A 14,954-nucleotide genomic window follows, 5' to 3' on the forward strand; every position below is an offset into this window, starting at 1 on the left:
AGACACTACATCATTGACCATGAAGATACTAGTGCTACATCGCTAGATCCGGCGACAGAGCATCGCCCAGATGCTTCGACCGGCCCATCTACTCCAACGCACATCCTCGGTGACACTGCTCGGTTGTACCAACTTCTTCCTGTACATCTATATAACACTGGATGCCCGTGAATACATGTGTGTTGCATCCTATTCTTTCTCTATAAGAAGCAATGCCAGGCGGTGGTGGCAGATCGATTCATGGGTAGCGCTTCTTCGCAACAGAGCGATTCTTGGGCAGCGCTTCTTAGCGATGGTTGTGATGGAGCGATTCTTAGGCGGCCCTCCATGGCAGCAACGGCCTGTGAACGGATCGATTCCCTGGCTGCTTGCTGTGGCAACGGGCATGGCATAGGAGAGCAGCGGTGAGCCTCAACGAAGCAGCAATAACAATAGAGCCTTGGCAAGAAATGACTAGCGGCCAACAAAGCAGCAACACAAGAGCTTGAGTTGCTAGCAGAGAGACGAGCAATAGTAATCGACTAGCAGCGACGACTTTTGCAAATACGTTTTCTTTCTCTACCATCATGGTGCCAGCAGCCCAAGATTTTGTGATCGGATGAGTTTATGTTATTGTGTCGTACTACTTTCGCTAGTTTCATTCTTTGTGGAGTTGAAATCATTTCTAAACACAATGTTGTTCGACAACCTACATTTAGAGGGGATTATCCCCAACCCAAGTTCGTTCATCAATCATGGCTTCCCATCTATTTGATTGGGCGATTCAAGGGGCTTTTTAGAGATAAAGGAGTGGTAAAAGTGGTAGTCTTGCTGCTCTGATCCAATTGCACTTTAGTCTTAGAATAATTTCGTCTTGCAAGGATTGATGCCACATAGAAGATATCTCCAAAAGATTTTACTATAATTCTTAGGTTTAAGAATTACTTCATAATTCTTGGATCTTACATCCAAAGGAATTTATCTAAACAAGTACTCTCTCCATAATGTAGTGCGTACAATTTTTTTAAAATCAAACTTTACAAATTTTAACCAAATTTGTAGAGAAAAGCATATACATCTAGAATACCAAATATATATTCTTACATACATCACAAAACGTACTTTTATGCTGTATATATTTGGTATTGTATATATAAATAGTTTTATCTATAAACTTGGTCAAAGTTTGTAAAGTTTGACTTTTTAGAAAATTTATATGCACTATGGAACGGAGGAGTATGGATAAAGTTACAGGTGTTTGAAAAAAGACTGGACTTCCCTTTAACAGTAAAGATACGTCTAAGGTAGACGCATCCTTGAAAAAAAAGGCTAAGGAGCACCCGGTCTGATTCGTTCAACGGCAATAGCATCATCTTTGGTGAGCCATCTTGGAGGTCCGTAAAGTTGCATATCAACGATGGAGCCGCGTTGAACTCGGGTGAGGAGGTGATCTGCTATTTTTTTTCTTTGATGATTGCAGTGGTGGTGCCAAAGGCTGGTGACGGACGTTGATGTCAAGCTCGGCGATGTTCTGCTATCTTTTCAGTTTTGTCATGTCGGTCTTTACATGACTTGTAATTTGATCTTTATGTTATGAATGAGACACGTATTACCATGCAAAAAAGGTAGGAATCTAGTTTTTTCGTTTTTTGATCAATATGGCAATGGGTACCCGCAACCCGCGAATCCGACGGGTAAAAACCCTATTAGGGTAATGGTTTGGGAAAAATAAATACCCATGGGTTTACAAATGGGAAAAAATTATACTCATCGGGTAAGCCGAGTATGGGTATGGGAAGGAAATACCCATACCCATGTACCCGCATACCCGCGTACAAAAATGCAACCGTTAGCCTCGACCCAAAATCCCATCCCCTTACCCATGTGCATGATCTTATTTAAATGTGTTGGTCTTGTTTTGTGAACTCATGATTTTGTCTCTGATTTTGTTGATCTTATTATAGTCTCCTTCATTTGATCATTCTAAAGTAGGGCTGCAAAAGTAACTTCAATAAAAGAAAATTATAGGAAAGTGTGTCCCTCTTGTTTGTCTTGTAATTGGTAAAAAGAAGAAAGAACACATGTAAATGTTTCTCTAAGAGCAACTCTAGCAGACCCCGCAAAAACTTGACCTGCAAAACGCGTTTGCGATTTGACGAAGATCACGTTTACGGGTCGAAAACTAGCGCGGCCGAACAGAAACCGTATCTAAAACTGCATAATTTGAAAAAACACTTTCGCGGGAGAAATTGCACCTCGTTGACGCGAGTAGTTCATCACATACTACATAGATTTTACATGATCAACACAGTACAAACATAGTTCATACTACATACTACGTTAATACTAGTACTAGAGGGGGTCGGATCTGACGGCGGCGAGGTCGCGGCAAATGGACGACTTCGTGGAGGAGAAGGATGCTCAATCCTCCTCGCCGGAGCTGCAGAGGTCGATGTACTTCGCCCTCTACACCTCGCGGATGCGGCGCCACTCCTCGTCCTTCTCCTTGGCGGCGACCGTCTGCCGCCACTCGAGGTCTTCGAGCTCCTCGGCGTGGCGCCGGCGCTCCGCCTCCTCGCGCACGCTCCGCTCGGCGATGGCGGCCGCAACGGCATCGACGTCGGCGACATAGTCTTCCGGCCTGACGACTCCGCGGCGGCCGAGCGGAGCAGGCTCCTCCTTGACAGGGATGAAGTCGAACTCGTCCGGCTCCTCCGGCTCCTCCTCGTCCTCCAACCACTCCCTCTTCACGGGGAGAAGGCCTGCATCGGAGGAGGAGGAGCTCCTGGCGTACGAAGATCTCGCAGAGGAGAAGGACGCGCGCCGACGGTCGTACTCCTCTGTCTCGCTCCGCCGGAAGCTCGCCGGCAACGATAGGCCGCGGTTGGTCCACTTCCGGGCCCCGCGCTTCCTCGCGCCGTCCGACCGGATGCGCCGCTCGCGCTCCGGGTCGCTTCCGCCGCCGGATCTGCTGCCGGAGCTACATCCGGAGCTCCACATACTGCCCCACATGGCGGCTGGAGCGCGCGGAGGTGGTCGCCGGCGGCAAGAAATGTGGAGAAGGGGGTGGGGAATCTCATGGCTCAGCGGCGGCGGGAGATAGGGTTTCGACCCGCAAACGAGCCACGGAACCGTACATATAACGGTTGGGGCGTGCGGTTTGCGGGCCGCGGCAAATTTTTTTGCGTGCCGGACGAGTATGCGGGCTCTGTTCTGGCCGGAAAATTGGGCCGAACCCGCATACTCGCCAGAATTTTGCGGGTCTGCATGTTTTACAGGGTCTGCTAGAGTTGTTCTAAGTTCACTTACATATGTGATTGTTCGGTGCCATCTAGTTCATGTTTATTGCTACCCACTTTTGTAAATTAATACCATTTTTTTATTCCATCGGACAACAAATCGTGATATGTATGTGCTGAAATGCTAAAACGTGGTATATATTTGTTGAAATGTTGAAGTATACATGCTGAAATGTTGAAACGTTGTATATATACGAAAAAATGCTAAAAAGAATACATGGTGAAGTGTGAATTGGGCAAAGTGGTCGAGAAGGATATTTTTATCCGCAGGTATTACCCACACCCGGTCGGGTACGGGTATGGAAACAATTTACCCGAGGTGCGGGTACGGGCACTGGTTAATATTGAGATGGGTAAGGGTTTGGGCGACCATGACCCGCACCCGAACCTGGCGGGTGCCATGTTGATTTTTTGAACTGAAACCTTTGTTCTACGAAGTATATATAGGTAGGAATCTAGTTGAAGCCAGGAGTAATTGATCAGATTGTCACCAAAGTATTTTACAACGTGTGAAGTGAGGCAAACATATATTCTGATAGGGCCACTTAATGTTCTAAAACAACGCTCAATCAATTTCTATTTACATAACCTTCCACTTGCAAAGCCTATGAAATACAGTACATGGCATGCAAGCCAACTCTAACTCAAGATATATACATACAATGGTACAGTAGCACAGTCATATGAACTGCACCTAGTTGTCGGCTGCAGGTAAAGTAAGATTACGACATCATCAGGCTCGAAAACTGTCATCTTCGTACACACTATCATTTGCTAGAGCAAAGCCAGATGTCCATATCGAGGTTTTTCATTGCCGATGGCCCTCCGGGAGCGCAACCACTCTGTAAAATGGAACAGCTCTCTCTGGTAGATTCCCATCCTCTTCGTCGTCATCAAATAAGAGATTGTAACTATCAAAATTAAGATAGCAGTCACAACATATTCTTCAGAAAAGGTGGACATACTATTATTAAATACAGTATTTGCTGAACGGTGGTAATCAAAAGGTTTCATTGTAATATATACGTGCATATGTATGTCCCATCTACAACTTCAGCTACGTTTAATCAAAGCCCTGTTGTGTGTTTAAAGAAAGCAAACACGAAAGTACTGTTGTATTTTCGTAAATAAGAACCACGTACAATCGTACATGCAGAGCAGCTAGTGCAATAGATGGTTGAAAACAGTTGTGCTACTGACAAGAAAAACACCAGACTAAATTCTCATGCAAAGTCATAATTTATAACATCACAAATTGATCCAAATATCACCAGATAAATCTATAAGATTTCCTTATTGAGTAACGTTGGCTAGTCCTGCATATATTACAGATACTGGAGACCATATGACACGACCATATTGCCCAATTCCATGGAGACGGGTCATCTTAGTTATTGTTATGCAAGATATCTTATGTTTTGAGAAGGCAGAAGCACAAACATAAACATAGACCCAAACTAAATGAAGTAAAAATGGAAGGAGATTGTCATCTCTCGATCCATGGCGAAATAACCATCTCTAAGTAAACCAAGCTGTATATACAACTTCTAAAATGTGCAATACTCAGGAAATAAGAATTTCTAAGTAGATATAGAAATAGACACTTCCGAAATGAAAAATGTGTCATTTGCACAGATAAGACTGTACATCATAGAAGGTTGTAGAAGTATAGGTTACGTACTCATCAGACTTCCTCTGCAATTTGTTGCAGTGCAATTTCACCACATGATGGCAAAAAGAGAGTATTAGTGACATAGCAAATAACGGAAAAGATAGAACAAATGGATAACAGCAACTTGGTGATTTTAAACAGCACATACGGCTTCCACAAACTTCATACATGCCAAGGAATTAACCGAGTAAAAATCATGTTTATGCCACCCAGATGGAATGACTGTACAATGCTGAAGCATGTATATAAACAGGACAAATAATACTAATATATTACACCTTTAATGGCATTAATATTGACAGCATAATACTATTTGCACAGTAGTACTCGCATTAACTATGGTGAACCAAGCTAGTATCAACCTGTCCTAGAGTAGGCGTGTCATACGCCCAATCCCACAGCCATGTTCGTAACCACACTGGTAATACCGAAAAAGGCTTTCGCCCCGCTTTATAAATAAAGCAAACCGCCGGAGAGCACACATACAAGGACTAGTCCACACACACACACACCCAAGTCTCACAGATAAGTACAGAGGTTCTGCTGAGGGCACAGCTCAACAAGCCCAGACAAAATAAAAGAAAAAAGCCGGAGAGCGGGACAAGCGTCTAGTCAGGTTCCGGCGGGGGCGACGGGGGCGGGGGCGGCGGCGACAGACGGACGGCCATCGAGCGTAGGTCGGCGATGAAGGCGGAGATGGCGTCGCGGTCCTGAGGGCGGCTAAGCGGCCGCCAAAGCTGCAAGAAACCAGAGAGTTTGAAGATAGCGTTAGTAGCTCGTCGCAGAGGAGTGCGCTTATTGAAGATCGTCCAGAGAGTCCAAGCAATGACCCCAATCTCAAGCCACCTAATGTGGCGAGACGTTAAGGGGGAGTTCTGGAGTTCGGCAAATAGGTCGGGGAAGTTGGTGTGGCACCAATTTCCACCGACCGCTTCGCGAAAGCAGCTCCAAACGAATTGAGCGGACACGCAGGAGAAGATGTGATTCGAGTCTTCGGGGATACCGCATAGCGGGCAGATGCCAGTGCTCGGGCCATTTCGCTTGCGAACCTCGACCCCAGACGGGATCCGACCGCGAATCCATTGCCACATGAAGATCCGGATCTTCAGAGGCAGGCGGATGGACCACACCGTCATAAGGGGGGGAGGGGCGGAGGAGGGGGCGATGGCCTGGTAGAGAGACTTGGTGGAGAATTGGCCAGAGGGCTCCAGGCGCCAACGCACCTGGTCAGGCCCACCGTCCACCAACGGCTCGTGGAGAGCCACACAGTCCAGTAACTCACGCCAAGCGGCGGACTCCGGGGGCCCAAATGGCCGCCGGAAGGCGAGGCGCCCTAAGTCAATAAGGGCCCTGTCGACAGAGATCACAGGATCGACGGAGATGGAGAAGAGGCCGGGAAAACGCGCCGCGAAGGGAGCGTCTCCGGCCCACCGATCAAACCAGAACAAAGTCGGCGCCCCGGAGCCCACCGAGATGGAAGTCCCGATGCGAAGAACCGGAAGAAGCTGGACGACCGACTGCCAGAACCGGGACCCGCCAGATCTCTGACAGAAGGCGAGGGGCTGTTCGCGCAGGTATTTGTTCCGGATGATGTCGAGCCAGAGGCCACCGTGACCTTGCGAAATGTGCCAAAGCCAACGGGATAGGAGGGCGATATTCATGCGCTTAGAGCACATAATGCCGAGGCCGCCTTGTTCCCTGGGCTTGCAAATGTCAGGCCAACTGACCATATGATACTTCTGCTTATCGTTGTCGCCTGCCCAGTAGAAACGAGACTGGACTTTGGCGATCTCATGGTGCAGAGTCTCGTGGAGGCTGTAGAAACTCATGAGAAACAAGAGGAGGCTGGAGAGGGGAGAGTCATCCGCGGTTTCGGCCATGATGGCCGTCGCCGCCAATTCGTGGAATACATGCGTGATGAACACATTGACATTGTCGCCATCCAAGAAACCATGCATTCTGAATTCTCGCTTCCTGATCTTGACCGTCTGAGCTCCCACCTCTTTGCGTGGCATTGGCTCCCACCTCTTTGCGTGGCATTGGCTCCCTTCTAGTGGGAGCATCGGCCATTCGGGGGGCATCCTTTTAGGCGTTAAGGATGCCACCTTTGAGGTGAGTAGCATGGACCGGGGGGAATTCTTTGTTAGCATGGAACTTTACGAGCGGGCTCTTAACTTCAGGTGGGAGGTTATCATCGTCTACGGGCCGGCAGACCACGCCTCCGTGGTGCCCAGAAATGGGTTTTGAAGGGCGACGCGAACACGGCCTACTTTCAGGCCATCGCGAATGGCCGCCGTAGACGCAACACCATCCCCCTCTTGTGGGATGGCGCGACCCTCCTTCAAGACCCCGTGACATTCAAACCCACGTGGATGGGTTCTATAGATCTTTGTTCTCTGCCGCTTCTAGGAGCGGCCTCTCCCTGGCCCCTGATTGCTGGACCGGCCCCCAACTGGTCTCTGATGCGGAGAACGCGGCCCTTACGGCCCCCTTCTCCGAGGGCGAGGTCTGGGCTGCCATTAGGGGCATGAACCCTACCTCGGCGCCGGGTCCAGACGGCCTCCCGGTTAAATTCTTCCAGACCTTCTGAAACATGATTAAACTGGAGGTCATGGCCATCTTCGAAGAGTTCTACGTTGGATCCATTGACCTCGGACACCTCAACTTTGGGATCATCTCTCTCATTCCCAAGGTGCCTGGCGCTTCCGACATCCGCCAGTTTCGCCCGATCACGGTCATTAACGTGATTTTCCGGATTCTAGCAAAAGGTTACGCCAATAGGGTGACCCGTCTTGCTGACCGCGTTACCCACCCCAGCCAGTCCGCCCTCATCCAAGGTCGGTATATTCTGGATGGGGTGCTTGTCCTTCATGAAGTCCTCCATGAGGTCCGCGCGAAACACCTCAAGGCGGTATTCCTGAAGATTGATTTCCATAAGGCCTATGACACTGTTAGCTGGTCCTTCCTTCGGGAAGTTTTGCTCCGGAAGGGCTTCGACGACCGTTGGATCACCAGAGTCATGCGGATGGTCTCCTGCGGTCGTACGGCCGTTAACATCAACGGCGAGATCGGCCCTTACTTCCCCACCCTTTGTGGGGTTAGGCAAGGCGATCCCTTCTCCCCGTTCTTGTTCAATATGGTGGTGGACGCTCTTGCCGCCACCCTGGATAAGGCGAAGGCTGCTGGCCATATTCGTGGGATCACCCCCCACCTAGCCGGAGGCTCCGGGATTTCCCTCCTCCAGTATGCCGACGACACCACCATCATGGTCGAAGGCTCGGAGGCGGACATCTCCAATCTCAAGTTCCTCCTCCTCTGCTTCCAACAAATGTCTGGCCTTAAGATAAACTTCGACAAGAGTGATGTTTATGGTGATGGGCTATTCTCCTGCGGAGTGTCTGGCCATTGCCAACCGGCTTAACTGCCGCCTGGGCTCCTTTCCCACGACCTACTTGGGTACGCCCATTAGTGACTCCTGGCTCACCGTCGCGGACTTGCGCCCGACCGTGGACAAGCTTCAAACACGCATCGAGCCTTCGCAGGGGAGATGGTTATCAAAGGCAACCCGGACCACACTGGTAATCATGCAACGGGATTCAGGTGACGCAACACGGTAGTAGTCAAATTAACTATAGTGAACCAAGTTAGTATCAGCTTCTTACAGGCACCTTCCTGGGGTAGGCGTATGCAATAATAGGCCAATGCCGACAACCATGTTCGTAACTAGAATGGTACTCCGAAATCGTTAAGGGGTACCCCTAGCAAAGGTCACTCACACCTCCTCTGGTGGTCACAAGTGGTGCACTGCATGTGCGACACTTTTTGCAACAAGGGAGTTTTGTCGGCATTTTTTCCCATGCATGGGAGGCACCATGGGTTTGTTTGTGTGTTTGTTTGTAGATTCATTTTTTCAAATGTTTTATCTCCTGAACCGCGTGCCCAAATCACGAACTGTTTTCACGGTTGCCTTTCTCACATTGAGATTTTCAAACTAGATTCCATTTTGGTAGATTTCAATTAACTTTTTTGGGGCAAATTTATGCTTCCAGCTAGTAGCAATTTGTGCTTCAGTGTGAACTAAACTGTGCTCCCAATACAAACTAAACTGTGTTTCCTGACGGAAGCACAAATTGTGCTCCGTGCGCGGGTTAAGCACTACTTTGCTTCACGGGAAGCACTACTACGCTCACGCAGACGCGAAGCACTACCATGCTTCACGCTGCTGACAAACCAAAAGCCGAAAAAACAAAGAAAAAAAGGGCAGCCCGATGCACATGGGTTCGGGGAAGGATCCGACCACTTTACTTCTTTTGTACCCAGTCTTTCCCTGCAGGGTCCGGGGAAGGGGAGCTTTGGCGCAGCGGTAAAGTTGTTACTTGTGACCATGAGGTCACGGGTTCGAGTCCTAAAACCAAAGAAAAAGCAAAACAAAACAAAGACAGGAAAAAACCGAATCAACCCTCCCAAAAATAAAAATAAACAAGAAAAAAACCAAACTGCCCAGCACCGGGCGCACGACATGTGGCGCGTTGGGACGCTCTCGCGCACCAGAAAAGTGTCCGCTGGGATACCCAGCCATGGGGTGCACCCAATTAGTTGCTCCCATGGTAATCATACCACAGGATCCAGGTGATGCAATGCACCTAGGCAGGCCAAGAGCTGCAAGTTCATCTTGTGCACCGGAAAAGTACCTCGGGTTTCCAAAGTTGTTAGGACTTGTTTTTCCAAGTTTTATGATATTTCTAGCAAAAGTATTGAAAGCACAACTGCTCCCTGGGTGATTTTGGTAATTAATGTCAACATATCTCTTGTTGGACTAACACTTTTACCTAGTATGTTTCAGATAAGTTCAACAATAGTAGCATGGACTAGAGGATGTGGAACCCCTTTGAATGCTAAGGACAAAAGGATTGGCTTAAGCTCAAAGCACAAGACTCTACATTTTCTGTTTTAGTGATCCAAGATCACATTGAGTCTATAGGAAAAGCCAATACTATCAAGAGGGGATGAGGTGTTGCTTAATGGCTTGCTTGCTCAAAGTGCTTAGTGATATGCTCCAAAGCCCTCAACTACCTTCTCACATCCACATATGACCTAAACCAAAAGTCCAACTCGGCCCCACCGATTCTTTCTATCCGGCGCCACCGAGTTCAGATGTCATAGTCACTGCCACAAACCCTAGGCAAATCGGTCTCACCGATAGGGATCTCGGTCTCACCGAGAAGGGATTGTAATCTCTCTGTGTATGTCCATTACCAAAATCGGTTTCACCGAGTTTGCGTAATCGGTCCTACCGAGATTACAATGCAAACTCTCTGTTCCTCTTCGTAACATTTCGGTCCAACCGAGATGAGCGAATCGGCCCCACCGAGTTTGCCTGACCAACTCTCTGGTTAGCCTATTACCAAAATTGGTCCCACCGACTTTGTGTAATCGGTCTCACCGAGATTACGTTATGCCCTAACCCTAACCATATCGGTCCTACCGAGTTGCATGTCGGTCCCACCGAAAATCCTAACGGTCACATTATTTGCTAAATCGGTCTGACCGAGTTTGACGATTCGGTCCCACCTAGATTGGCAAGTTGTGTGTAACGATTAGATTTTGTGTGGAGGCTATATATACCCCTCCACCCACTCTTCATTCGTGGAGAGAGCCATCAGAACGTGCCTACACTTCCAGCATACATTTTCTGAGAGAGAACCACCTACTCATGTGTTGAGACCAAGATATTCCATTCCTATCATATGAATCTTGATCTCTAGCCTTCCCCAAGTTGTTTTCCACTCAAATCTTCTTTCCACCAAATCCAAATCCTGTGAGAGAGAGTTGAGTGTTGGGGAGACTATCATTTGAAGCACAAGAGCAAGGAGTTCATTACCTACACACCATTTGTTACTTCTTGGAGAGTGGTGTCTCCTAGATTGGCTAGGTGTCACTTGGAAGCCTCCGACAAGATTGTGGAGTTGAACCAAGGAGTTTGTAAGGGCAAGTAGATCGCCTACTTCGTGAAGATCTACCCTAGTGAGGCAAGTCCTTCGTGGGCGACGGCCATGGTGGGTAAGGTGGTTGGCCTCGGTAAGGTGGCCATATCACATGATAGCTCCATTCAAAATGTTATGCTCGTTGAATCTCTTGGCTACAATTTACTTTCAGTATCTAGACTTGCTGATTTCAGTTTCAATGTCCTATTCACTGAAGTAGATTGCCAAGTGTTTCATAGAGATAATCATAAAATGGTCTTTACCGGTATACGTAGAGGTGATCTATACATTGTTGATTTCACTAAAAAGGCTCAACCTAGAACTTGCCTTATTGCTAAATCCTCTAAAGGTTGGTTATGGCATAGACGATTAGGTCATGTGGGCATGCGAAACCTAGACAAGCTTATTAAAGGAAATCATATCTTTGGCGTTAACGATGTCATATTTGATAAGGATAGACTTTGCAGCGCTTGTCAAGCAGGTAAACAGGTTGGAGGAAGGCATCCCGTCAAGAACATCATGACCACAAGGAGGCCACTCGAGCTACTTCACATGGACCTTTTTGGTCCCAACGCCTACAAAAGTCTCGCTGGAAATTCTTTTGGTCTAGTTATAGTTGATGATTTTTCAAGATCTACGTAGGTGTTCTTTCTCGATGATAAATCGCAGGTCCAAAGGATCTTCAAAAACTTCGCTAGGAAGGCCCAAAATCAATTTGAAGTGAAGATCAAGAAAGTTCGCAGCGACAACGGAACGGAGTTCAAGAACGCAAATGTGGACACCTTTCTTGACGAAGAAGGGATTTTACATGAGTTCTCGGCTGCGTACACACCTCAACAAAATGGAGTTGTTGAGAGGAAGAACCGGACGCTCATCGAAATGGCGAGAATGATGCTTGATGAGTACAAGACGCCGAAGCACTTTTGGGCGAAAGCGGTTGAGACAGCTTGTCATGCAACAAATCGCTTGTATCTTCACAAGCTACTCGGCAAGACGGCATACGAGCTCCTCACTGGTAACAAACCCCAAGTTGGATACTTTCGAGTATTCGGCTCAAAGTGCTACATTCTTGATAAGCATCGTCGTTCCAAATTTGCTCCTAAGTCTCATGAAGGTTTCCTACTTGGTTATGGCTCAAACTCTCACACTTACTGTGTCTACAATAATTTCACCCGAAAGGTTGAAGAGACGGTAGATGTGAAGTTTGATGAATCTAACGGCTCGCAAATAGAGCAATTGCCAATTGATGTAGGAGACAAAGACCCTTCTGAAGCAATCCAAGACTTGTCTATTGGCAAGATTCGTCCAACGGAGGTGAAGGAGAGTACCTCGTCCGTCCAAGTGAAAGCTTCCACCTCACGACAAGGTGAACCAAGAGTTGATACGGAAGCATCCACAAGTGGGACACACCAAGACGAAGAAAACGAGGAAGTACACCAAGATGAACGTCAACAACCTCCTTCTCCACCACGACAAGAAAATGACAACGTCAACAATGAAGAAGGCCAAGAAGAAGAACAAGATGAAGAAGATGTTCCACCTAGATCCAAGCAAAAGCCTTCACGAGTTCGAGCAAGAGTTGCCAAAGACCATCCCGTCGAGCAAATCTACAATGATATCCAAACCGGGAGAATCACTCGCTCTAAAACTCGTTTAGCTAACTTTTGTGAACACTATTCATTCATCTCTAAAATTGAACCTATGAAGGTTGAAGAAGCTTTGGAAGATCCGGATTGGATAAACGCCATGCATGAAGAGCTACACAACTTTGAGAGAAATCAAGTTTGGACATTGGTTGAGAAGCCCGACAACAACCACAACATCATCGGTACCAAATGGGTGTTTCGCAACAAGCAAGATGAAGATGGACAAGTAGTTCGCAGCAAAGCACGTCTCGTCGCCCAACGCTACACTCAAGTCGAAGGTATGGACTATGGTGAGACTTATGCTCCTGTTGCTAGACTTGAGTCCATTCGCATCTTACTTGCCTATGCTAATCACCATGATATCACATTGTACCAAATGGACATTAAAAGTGCTTTTCTAAATGGTGAAATAGAGAAGGAAGTTTATGTTAAGCAACCTCCCGGCTTTGTCAATCCTAAGAAACCTAATCATGTATACAAACTTCACAAAGCTCTTTATGGTCTTAAACAAGCTCTTAGAGCGTGGTATAAATGCTTGACCAAGTTCCTTACTGAAAAAGGCTTTGAAATTGGAAAAATGGATTCTACTCTTTTTACTAAATGGGTTAATGGAGAACTATTTGTGTGCCAAATCTATGTTGATGATATTATATTTGGTTCGATTAACCCTCACTTTAGTGAGAAGTTTGGAAAGCTAATGTCGGAGAAGTTTGAGATGTCTATGATGAGTGAACCAAATTCTTTCTCGGTTTGCAAATCAAGCAAACTAAGGAAGGAACCTTTGTATCTCAAACAAAGTACACCAAGGACTTATTTAAGAAGTTCAATATGCAAAAATGCAAAGGTATGACTACACCCATGCCTACTAGTGGACATATTGATTTGACCAAAGATGGTGAACCGGTTGATCAAAAGGTTTATCGCTCTATGATTGGTTCATTGTTATATCTATGTGCTTCTCGTCCCGATATTATGCTAAGTGTGTGCATGTGTGCACGATATCAAGCCGCTCCTAAAGAATGCCACCTTAAGGACGTGAAAAGGATAGTGAGATACTTAATCCATACACCAAACTTTGGCATTTGATATCCAAAGAGGGCCTCTTTTAATCTTGTTGGCTACTCCGACTCGGACTATGCCGGTGACAAGGTTGATAGAAAGTCCACTTCGGGTACTTGTCAATTTCTTAGTAGATCTCTTGTGTCTAGGTCTTCCAAAAACAAAACTCGGTATCCTTATCCACCGTCGAAGCGGAATACATTGCCGCTGGTTCATGTTGTGCTCAATTACTTTGGATGACCCAAACTCTTAAAGATTATGGAATATATGTGAAACATGTTCCATTACTTTGTGACAATGAAAGTGCTATCAAGATTGCTCACAATCCCGTGCAACATTCTCGAACTAAGCATATTGAAGTTCGTCATCATTTCATTCGAGATCATGTTGCCAAAGGGGACATTAATCTTAAGCATGTTCACACCAAAAAGCAATTAGCGGACATATTCACTAAACCACTTGATGAGAAAGTGTTTTGCAGGTTAAGAGGTGAATTGAACGTCATTGATGCTTCAAACTTGGAGTAGGAACTCCATTTGATACATGCAAGACATGAGACTATGACTAATTCTTGATATTTCTCTTATGATGATAATCTTATGTCTTGGTTATATTTGCACCTTGCATGTTATCTAACCCATGTAGGTACTTGAATGAATCTAAATCAATGAGATTGCAACTCACTCACATCTTGAGCAATCTCTACATCACCAAGTCTCTACACAACGGTGGTTGAAGACGAGGAAGCACGAAACCATTCAAACATATCCTTTGACAAATTTATTATTGAGATTCATGATTGTCATTTTGGATACACAAATGCTCTTCCTTGCAAAAACTAACCCATGTAGGTAGATGAACTCAAATTCCAAAGTGGTGCTCCCAACTCTTGATGAGCTACATCAACCTTGAGCTACCCACATAAGTTGAACTACATGATCACGATCAACACCATCACCCAAGGTACGTTATTCCATTTTAGAGAAACTTTACTCCAAGTCATGAGTCAAAGCAACTCGATAAGATGTGAATACATCAAAATGCTTAAACGAAAAATGGTAACCCCATTTTGAGCTTAAACGATGAGTATGACCTATGATCAGGTGATCTCACTTGACTCCGAAGTCAATATACTCTAACGTAGGTGACTTTGTCGCCGACCAATTGTAGATGAAGTTCTCTCGTGTCCTTTTTCTGTGCTCTTGCATTTGTCTCATGCATATTTGTTTTCCCTTTTCTCAAAAAAAAAAACTTCATCTAGATTTCTTTTCTGTTTCTTTCTGTTCTGCATTCTCTGCATCCAATTCATTGCAAA

The 14,954-nt window shown here is 46.3% G+C and overlaps 1 protein-coding gene across 5 annotated transcripts in view; it reads right to left on the reverse strand.

Moving 5' to 3' along the window:
- Positions 1–3,720: 3,720 nt before the first annotated feature.
- Positions 3,721–14,954, reverse strand: part of LOC123110955 (SAGA-associated factor 29 homolog A) — a 63,862-nt gene continuing 52,628 nt past the window's right edge. For 2 of the 5 annotated variants that reach the window (XM_044531614.1, XM_044531611.1), the window contains 2 exons: positions 4,960–4,973; positions 3,721–4,189 (listed from right to left, as the gene is read on the reverse strand). In XM_044531614.1, coding sequence (XP_044387549.1) covers positions 4,087–4,189; positions 4,960–4,973 — 117 coding nt within the window. In that variant the 3' untranslated portion in view covers positions 3,721–4,086. Of the gene's footprint in view, positions 4,190–4,925; positions 4,974–5,375; positions 5,688–14,954 lie in introns of those variants that run through there. The other 3 variants (XM_044531612.1, XM_044531610.1, XM_044531613.1) reach the window with 2 other exon arrangements.

Source organism: Triticum aestivum, chromosome 5B, assembly GCF_018294505.1.
Source record: "Triticum aestivum cultivar Chinese Spring chromosome 5B, IWGSC CS RefSeq v2.1, whole genome shotgun sequence".
Lineage (NCBI taxonomy): Eukaryota > Viridiplantae > Streptophyta > Magnoliopsida > Poales > Poaceae > Triticum > Triticum aestivum.